Consider the following 10,010-nt stretch of genomic DNA (forward strand, 5'->3'; position numbering starts at 1 on the left):
ATCCTGAAACTGTCTTGTGCTGATTCATTAAGCTGAGAAAATCAGTTTAGACCCATTGTGCTGCCCTGCGGAAAGATGAAGAGTAGACAGTGTTAGACACCTTCAAACGCATTTACAATTGTAAGAGACATTAACTATTTAGGGATTTACATTCATATGTAAGCTCAACTGGAACCTGAAACTGTCTTGTGTCTTGTGCTGATTTATTAAGCTGGAGAAAATCAGTTTAGACCCATTGTGCTGCCCTGCGGAAAGATGAAAAGTAGACAGTGTTAAGACACCTTCAAAGCATTTAAAATTGTAAGAAACAATAACTATTTAGAGATTTACATTCATATTTAAGCTCAACTAGAACCTGTAACTGTTTTGTGCTTATTTATTAAGATGAGAATATCAGTTTAGACCCATTATGCTACCCTGCGGAAAGATGAAGAATAGACAGCGTTAGACACCTTTAAACGCATTTACAATTTTAAGAAATAGCAACGATTTAGGGATTTACATTCATATTTAAGATCAACTAGAACCTAAAACTTAAAATGTATAATGGCCTTTCTGTACAGTCTAAATCGCCGGTTACCATTTACTTGCTTAAGCTGTTGGAAATTGTAAAATTATCAGGAGTCCTGCATAAACCTACTTTCTGACTTACCTAATATTTTCAGATTTACAGTAGCAAACCTTCTAAAGAGGACCATTGGAGCTGTTGCCCATAGCTACCAATTAGGTTCTAGTACACTCTATAGAATGATAGCTAAAATCAGATCGGTTGCTATGATCAACACCTCCACATGTAATTTCTTTTATAGAAAGTTTGACAAATCTCCCCTAAGTTACTAATTATAATTGGTGGTCATGTTTTGCTGATGTACTGTATGGCTCAAATATTAAAGAAGGAAATCAGGAGAGCAGTGATGATTTCAGTAGACACATAGGGGGTAATTCAGACCCGATTGCTGGGCAGCGATTTTTGCTGCCCTGCGATCAGTTAGTCGCCGCCTACTGGGGGAGTGTATTTGAGGTGTGCAAGTGTGCGAACGCATGTGTAGCAGAGCTGCACAAACTGATTTTGTGCAGTTTCCGATTAGCCCAGGACTTACTCAGCCGCTGCGATCACTTCAGCCTGCCCGGGACCGGATTTGACATCAGACACCCTCTCTTCCAATGCTTGGACACGCCTGCGTTTTTCCAGACACACCCTGAAAACGGTCAGTTGCCACCCACAAACGCCCTCTTCCTGTCAATCTCCTTGCGATCGCCTGTGCATTCCCTTTTTTCGCACCATCCCATCGCTATGCACCGATGCCCGATGCAGTCGTCCGACACACCTGTGCATTGCGGTGCATACGCCTGCCCAGTTCGGACCTGATCGCAGGCAGTGTGAAAACGCAACCTAGTGATCAGGTCTGAATTACCCCCATAGCCCCTTAGTTTGGCTACAGTGGCAAAAGATTAAACCATCATGGGATATCTCTGTGACCACTATAGTAACCCTACTCGCGCAAGTCTTAATATTTATTTGTACTTAGCTACCAGACTATCACAATGCTAACAATACAATAGACAGCGCAACACACCAAAGTACAATTCTTAGCTGCCATTACTGGGTTTGATACCCATGTTTCTGTCACAAGCCCCTGCTCCAGTGTAATGCTGGGTTCACACTAGATGATACAGTGAACGATGTGGCCGATACAGACTCATTGTCTGTGATATTGCCAAGTGTGTGTGCACTACGTCGCGGACGATGCAACATAATGCATCTCCCCCCTCATGATATGAACGCATCCTTCCAGGATGCGATCGCATAATGATAGAACGCACACTGCGGCTGCGTTTTCGGTTGTCAGCGACAGGGTCTGAATAAGGCTCTAAATCTGCAGTCAGACATGCCATGACAGACTTTTTGACAACTTTCAACTTAATTTGCAAAACAAATATGGATCTGTAGCAATCCAGATAAAAAAAATTCTGGAATAACCACAAAAAGTTGTACAAAGACACCTAAACACAGGGTTCTGGTTCCTGTCGCTTTAAAATAACAGCTATCGAAAAATGGCTTCATATAATATTGTTGCTGCAAAAACGACCTTACTTTAAAGGAGTGGGAATAGTCCATAAGTCGGCATGCTGACTGTCGAGATTTAGAGCCGGCAGGATGTCCACCAGTCACATAACTACATCCCACTTCTACATCCCACTTTAACCACTTAACTGATGATTTTTCCCTTCAATAGCATTAACATTGTTTTTTTAAATTTATTTTATTTAATAAAGTTGAAAAAGTATTTTTTAAAATATTTAAACATTATATAATGCACATCTGCAAAACGGAGCTCCTCGTCAAAAACGGGGGGACAGGGTGGGACGGAGCAGTTGCATGAAATCTAACCATGCCAGTTAAGTGGTTAAAGCTTGTTTTCTCCCTTCAGTGGCAAAACACATATCCATAAAAAAGTATGTTACTGTATAATGTGAAATATTCTCTTTCTAATGAAGGTTGATTTGAAAAAAATGATTCTGATTTTTTTTGTATTAGATGTCAAAAATAGACAAAATTAATTGCGAGATGTGAGAGCAACTTTAGGTAATGTTATCTCAGGAACGGAAGAAGTTTGGAGTCTGATATTTTAGCAGTGTGATGGTGTCCTATCTAGGGAGTTAGCTGTTTTCATGTATTTCTAAAATGATATTTTCCTTTCGAGATATAAGAAGCTGATCCAAAATTAAATTTTACTTAACAGATTTCTTACCTACTTTGTTAACACTGAAAATCATAATTTTTTTCTGTGCATGTATTAAATATGAAAAATAAGCAAATAAATGAACAAAAAATAATAAACAAAACAAAATAAATAAAAAAATACTGGAAGTCAGAAAACCTTCCACAAATGTTGCTATTTCATGCAGCAGACAGGGCTGAGAAAAGCTACACACAGTGGCCCTGATTCAGTATAAATCGCTATATTTGGAAAATCAACCGCTTATCAGCCATCTGCGCGGCCATTCACATAGAGATCGCATCCCGGAAGGATGCGATCGCTATGTGATTGACAGCATTAGCCGTCCAGGGCAGTGACGCGGCATTAGAGAGGAGCAGTCCGGACGACGCAGGCGTGTCCGGAACGTTTTAGGGGTGGCCGCGTGACATCACATGCTGTATATGCAGGGGGTCTATCTTTAATTGTCTATTCTTCGATGAGATCACAATTTAACTGTGATCGCATCACTGGGCGGCCTTGCCCTATGCTAGGTGGCCCTCAGCATGCGATCATAAGCAGTTGCAGTTTGAATTAGGCCCGTGTGTATATTTCATGGACAGCATGGGGGACATTTACTAAGCTCCCGATTTTGACCGTGATTGCGTTTTTTCTTCTAAGTGTCATCTCGGTCATTTACTAAACAGTATTTACGGCAGTAATGAGGGCATTCGTGTTTTTTTCCTTGGTCAAGTCAAAAATTACGAATGAATACACCATCGGTCAAATTACGCCTGTTTAGATGCGAATCTCGGTCATTTACTAACCATTCGTAATTGTATTTGCTGCCGCGAAAATGCATTTGCGGCCGCGAATATTTACGAATCGCATTTTTTTCCTAAAAAAAAACGCGCCTGCCTTTGAAAACCGCGTTTACATGTGAACTTAATTTTCCATTACTCACACCTGAATTTTTGGGCCTATAAAAGAGTTTCAACCACATTCTGAACTACTCTCACTCTGAAATGGCGGCTGTAGTGTGTGGCAATGGTTTTTTGTTGGCTGTGGGATACGTTAGACTGCTCCATGAGGCTTCCAGGAATCAGGACCAGGTAAGTGAACATGGCCAACAGGTTGTCCAGGTACCGCGGAGGCTGCGCCAGCCTCGTTTTTTTAAAGGGCGTTTAAACTTAAATGCATTGTCCGATGATAGGGTCATACAGATGTTCCGCCTAAATAGAAACAACATTTTCCACCTGTATGACCTTGTCAAACTGGGCATAGACCCTGAGACAGCACGCTCTCGCTCTGTCTCAGGCCTACACAAACTCCTGGCTGTGTTACACTTTATGGCTACTGGGAGCTACCAGGCTGTGGCAGGCGACGTCATTGGGATCTCACAGCCCACCTTTTCAAGATATTTGATGCAGGTGAGTCTACAAATACCTATGCGGTTATGGCTAAGTGTTGCTTGTGTAATTTGAAACACCACAGTATTGTAGAGACTAACATAACATGACACTCACCTTAGCTTCTTTAATGTCCACTCAGGTTTTGGATGTGTTGGAGCCACACATTAAAGCATCAATCTGCTTCCCTACAGAGGAGTCGGAGTGGAGTGCTGTCAGGGTAGCTTTCTATGAGCTTGCTGGCATGCCCAATGTGCTGGGGGCCATAGATTGCACACACGTTCAGCTGAGATCACCTAAGGGCCGCCAGTATATATATACTAATAGGCATATGGATCCATCAACTAATGTCCAGGTGGTCTGTGATGCAAATTTAAAAATTATGAGTGTTGTTGCTGGTTACCCTGGTGCCTGCCATGACTCCTTCATCCTCAGTCAGTCATCGCTCTTCGATAAATTTGAGGAGGGACAAATGCCTGATGGCTGGCTGTTGGGTATGTTGTAAATGTTATGTGTGTCTGTCTTTTAACCACAGGCTTGATTTTGAAGGAGGTGAGAGAATCATCTCACATATGTCCTAATGTTGACTATATATGTTTTTCAGGTGATGGGGGTTACGGCTGCTACTCTTGGCTCCTTACTCCATTGTCCCAACCTGATTCTCCTGCTGAACACAGTTATAATCATGCACATAAGGCTACACGGAATGTGATAGAAAGATGTTTTGGGGTGCTGAAGTCACGTTTTCGGTGTCTAGATAAATCTGGTGGCCTTTTGTTGTATAGTCCCTCAAAGGTGACTAGGATTGTGTTCTGCTGCTGTTTTCTCCATAATCTGTGTTTAAGTCAAGATCTTGAACATGGTGAGGGAGAAAGCAGCCAGCAAGCAGAGGAGTTAGAACCATCTGGTGACAGTGTCAGTACAAATGTAGGGAGGCAGGTACGTCAAGAAGTGATCCTGCGATATTTTACAGGTTAGTTTAATTATGCTGTAATTAGCCTTCTCTAAACACTTTCATATACTTTCTATTGTGTGTTCTGTTACTTACTGTTTGTTGTTTATAGTGCTGTGTCCCTTGTGCTTAGTTGATGCTAACAAAACATTTACAGTCATTACCCTTGTAAAACATAACATCATACATACAGACCAGCTTCATACATTTTTGAGTCGGACCCAGGAATGTGTTTTTAAATCAAAAGCTTTTATTTTTTCTTAACAACATTTTTCAGTTATTTTTTTCTCTTGTGTGTGCTGGGTGCTGGCTCACTGGCACGTGCTCTTGATGAACGCCGGACAGGGGAGGTGACTGGCGTTTGAACCGGGGTTGTGGTTCCAGAGCTGGAGGTAGCTTGATGGCCACCCATGTTAGCAATATTGCTGCTGAGATTATTCAAACTGGCAATCAGCTGTGTGTTTGTAGCAGTGTGGCTGGCTACTATTCTGGATAAGGCCTCATTCACCACTTGATTGTGTTGTATTATCTGTACAAGTGCCTGCTGATGTCGCTGTTGGTCATCTATAATGCGTGTTAAGTTTGCGTTCATTTGACTATTTTCCGCCCTAATTTGTTCCATAGAGGTCGCCATTCTCCCTACTTGGACTATTAGTCTGCCTGAGTTGCGACTAAGACGCGGAAGATGATGGGGCAGACTGGCAAGGTGTTGTGTGTGTTGGGTGAGTGTGGCATTGCTTTGGGCCTGTTGGCTTGTCCAACTTGCCCAAAAGTCGTCTGGAATTTGGGTTTGGGGCGGAGCTTGTGCCAGTTGTGGACTGCTGGTTGGTTGGGGTATATCCTGCAACTGGATTGGCATGCTTGGATCAACAGCTGTAAGTTGCAGTGTGAATGATGGCTGTTGTTCTGGTCCCTGCTGCTCGTCACCGGACATCAAGTTGTGCTCTGTATGGGGGAGGCAACATGCAATGTTGTTTGTTTTTCAATTTGGTGTGCCGAATACAACACATTAATACATTCCTAATACTACATTTTTGTAATCTTACCTCTTGTTTTTCTCTACGTTAACAATTTTTCACTTTTTTTAACCATAAACCCCACACAGGCACAGATATTGTCAAATTTGCATATTACTCACCTAACTAACTTCCCTCCACAACATTACACTGTTAGATTCCCTCCCCTCACCACGAGCTAGACTACTTACCTGTATAGTGCCGAGGAGCAGAGCAAGTAAGCCATCTACATACTGGTCAGGGACGATGTGTGCTCACTATTTATGCTTTTGTGTTTGGTAAATAAATTTAATACACTTCATAATTTTGAACATGGAAAAGTGGGTGTGCTTAATGTATCCTCAAAACTGTTTTTAACAAACAACTAGATTGTCTAAACCATCCACTAAGACCTTAGTTATTTTAAGCAAATCACCTTGAGCAATAGAAGACATTACATCCCATTGATTGCAGGTGAAAACATGTAAACTCCAAACCCACTAACATCATCATAAATGTACTGTGTATATTCTTGCTTATGTGTTTTGTTTAAAATTTAACTCACCAGATAACTGAGGTGATCTGGGCTCATCACTCTGCGAACTCGCCAATAGTGCCAGTGGTGGCTGGGATGACACTGCCGATAGCCTTCGCCTGGGTGGGGATGATGGAGGTGCAGATTCAGACCCAAGACGCCGAGTCTTAGTTGGCCTCCTTGGTAAGTGGCCCGAGCCCTGTGATGGGCGCCTTACAGGAGGTCGGCTGGCAGAAGCAGAACCTAGGTTGAAATGTTTAAATTATTATTTTGTACTTCTATGTTTTTTCAGAAAAAGTGACTAGAGTGAAGACTTACCTGCAATACCGGCATCATCACGACTGGTCTGAGGCCTTTCTGGGCGGCTGGGCTGTGTGACTGTGAAAAAAGGAACATCAACATTATTTTATTTTTATTTTGTAAAAGGACCCAGTGCAAACCATTGATGTACTGTAAGCATATATTTGGTTTGGTTTACACAACAATAAAAAGCTTACGTGGTTTTGAATTTACTTTTTTTGAGTGGATAAAATAAAAGTAAGTCATGTGGGCCACACTTTTTGTCATAAACAAACATCAATGTAGCAAAATAGTGCAGAGATTCAGTACTTTCTAAGTTGAACAAAATGTACTGTTTTGGAAATTGACAAGTTTTACAGTGGTCTGTTTAAGTTAAATCCAAATTAGGCATACAAAAAAACACACGTTACAGCATTTTCGCCAAAAATAGGGCCATAAATTTGAAAGCAACATATGCAAGCCGCAAAAATTAGGGAAATAACAAAAACACACCTTAAGGGAGCATAGGCCTGCAATTGTTCAAAAAAACCAAAAAAAACCACACAAATTGCACCAAAAATTAAAAAAATAAAAAACATTTAATATCAACATTAACAAACAAACTTACCATCCTGCGTGGGTCGGTCCGAATCCCGGACGTGAGTAGCAGACACCACTTCGCTTGGAATCAATGCCCGCACAGGCTCCTCCCAGTCCCGATAGGCGACACGTAAAGGTGGGCCACCTCCGGTCCTACGTGCAGCTTTGGCCTCTTTGGCCATCTTGGCCTTGACACGCCGCTTGATATCATAGAAACGCTTGCGGCACGTGTCCTCTGTCCGCCTCACCACACCCTCACTATTGACAGCAAGTATGACTTGCCCCCACAGGGCAGACTTCCTGCGGGAGGACACCCTGGCAGCATCCTGACCAAACAATTGGCGATGGTGCTTCATCAGCTCACGCACCAACGCCATGTTTTCAGCATAGCTGAACTTTATATTCCTGCCAGTCTTGGTAGTGGTGCGTGGCTGCGGAGCCACAGCACCATCACTATCACTAGAAAACTGACCAACAGGCACCCCCTCCTCCTCACTCACCTCCTCCCTCTCACTACCCCCCTCCACCTCACTACGAGCCTCCACCTCACTACGAGCCTCCACCTCACTACCAGCCTCCACCTCACTACCAGCCTCCACCTCACTACCAGCCTCCACCTCACTAACCTCCGCCACCACACTGACCTCTGAGTCGGACATGACAAACAACAGAAAACACTGAAAAAATAAAACACAAAACACACTCCGCCACTACTCCTACTACACACCACACAGCCAACACACACGCTCACTCACTCACAAACAAAGACAAAAGACTGAAAAAAAAAAACAAGGACAAAAATGTTTACAAACTGGAAAAAAACAATACAACAAAGTTCACAAGACTACTAACACACACAGTACAGCACTCAACAATCACCAAACTCCTCTCCAAATCCACCAAAAAATCCACCAAACTCACCAACTCCAAATACACCTTCCTCTCTCCTCTCCACTAGCTAAACCCACGAGGTGCGGAGTGTTTGGGGCGTTTTTATAGTAACATGCACAGACACTCCTCCTTCACGAATACAACCAATCACGGCCGCGTGACGAAAACGAAACTTATGTCAAAACGCGGCCGCAAAAAAAAAAACACTGCCGTAACAGACTTGTGACGCAGCCGTAAAAAAAACCCCAACGCGGCCGAAAAAACACTAAACGCGGCCGCATTCTACAGCAGAAAAGCACGAATGACATCGACATCGGAAGATACAAAAAAGACGAATACGAATGCTTAGTAAATGAGTCGTAATCAATTCAAAAAGTTGCAAAATTACACTGTCGATGTCAGTCGCATTTGAACTTGAACATGATTCTGAAAAATACGAATCTTAGTAAATGTACCCCCATGAGTCTTTTGTTTTGCAACCTTACATCTAGATAGTTTCCACAGGGCACATCAAGTTGCATGCCTTCTCTCGGCCTCACAAGACACGGCAACAAACTGGAAGAACATCTAAGTGCCTGAAAGTGCAATAGGGAACTCCTCAGTGTGCCCAACGCTCATCATTGCATGATGCCAGGTTTCACTCTTTCTGCCATTTTGCGTTGTGACTCGGACTGATTCTGAGTTGATGCAAGTGCCGGATTTCAGAATACCGCACATAAGCCGTAAAAAGAGATTGGCAACTGCGCACACAGAGGGGGGGGGCAGAGTGCAACATCGCCACATGTTCTATTCCCACTCTATGGGTGTAGTGGACACCCACAAATGGGAATGGTCTCTGTTGGTCAGCATGCTGACTGGCGGGGTAGTCAACGTTTGGGATGGCGGCGCCAGTATTGTGATCAGCAGTCTCCTGACCGCTGGTCACATAACCACATCCCATCCTGTTTCTGGGCAATAAGCATGAAAATGTATGGAACTGTTCCGGTACGGTTGTGGGTGTGTAATGGGCATGTAAGCCAACTTAAGTAGTGTGCGGAAAACAGATGGGACGCCTGTTTAAATGGATATTTTGCACCCAGCATGAAATGGGATAATGTCCAGATACTATTGATGACAGCTGCGACTGCAGATGGGAAAACTGGGTGGGAGCAATTCCAGGTGTAGACGCCGGATTCCCGACACCACTCGAAATCCCAGCTCTGGAACTCCGACCGACAGCATTCCAAGGATAGGTATTGGGGTGAGGGTTAGAGCCTGGGGAGAAGGGGGGAGTTAAGGTTAGGTACTATGGGGGGAAACCATAGTCGCCACCTCCCTGAGTCTTAGCCCTAGCTGCCACCCCACTGCTAATTGTTAGCCATAGCCGACACACCCTACTATCTTAGCCCTAGCCACTACCCTAGGCAGGTTATGGTTGGGGGCAGGGGAGGGGTAAATTAATGAACCCGTCCCGTCTGCATTCTAAAAGTCAGGATGCCACAGTTACCGCCTGTATACCGACTGTCGGTATTGCGTCTCACACCCGTAGATGCATAGAGATAAGCATTAGCATAAGCTAGTAAGCAGATTGTCGTAACTGTGCGGAAAAGCGTCCGCACACTGGCGTATCTATAATGGGTGCAGTGTGTGCAGGGCACTCGGGCCCTGGGT

The 10,010-nt window shown here is 43.6% G+C and overlaps 1 protein-coding gene and 1 long non-coding RNA gene across 2 annotated transcripts; one reads left to right on the forward strand and one right to left on the reverse strand.

Moving 5' to 3' along the window:
• Positions 1-4,979: 4,979 nt before the first annotated feature.
• Positions 4,980-7,042, forward strand: LOC134956712 (uncharacterized). Its single transcript, XR_010186119.1, has 3 exons — positions 4,980-5,081; positions 6,624-6,773; positions 6,883-7,042. It is a non-coding gene; the product is annotated as an uncharacterized LOC134956712 (long non-coding RNA).
• Positions 5,313-6,965, reverse strand: LOC134956711 (uncharacterized). The gene is made up of 3 exons (XM_063938704.1): positions 6,909-6,965; positions 6,621-6,833; positions 5,313-6,005 (listed from the first exon to the last, which is right to left on the reverse strand). The coding sequence occupies exon 3, from the start codon at positions 5,992-5,994 to the stop codon at positions 5,338-5,340; it is 657 nt and encodes a 218-aa protein (XP_063794774.1). The 5' UTR covers positions 5,995-6,005; positions 6,621-6,833; positions 6,909-6,965; the 3' UTR covers positions 5,313-5,337.
• Positions 7,043-10,010: the final 2,968 nt, after the last annotated feature.

Source organism: Pseudophryne corroboree, chromosome 9, assembly GCF_028390025.1.
Source record: "Pseudophryne corroboree isolate aPseCor3 chromosome 9, aPseCor3.hap2, whole genome shotgun sequence".
In the NCBI taxonomy this organism is placed as follows: Eukaryota; Metazoa; Chordata; class Amphibia; order Anura; family Myobatrachidae; genus Pseudophryne; species Pseudophryne corroboree.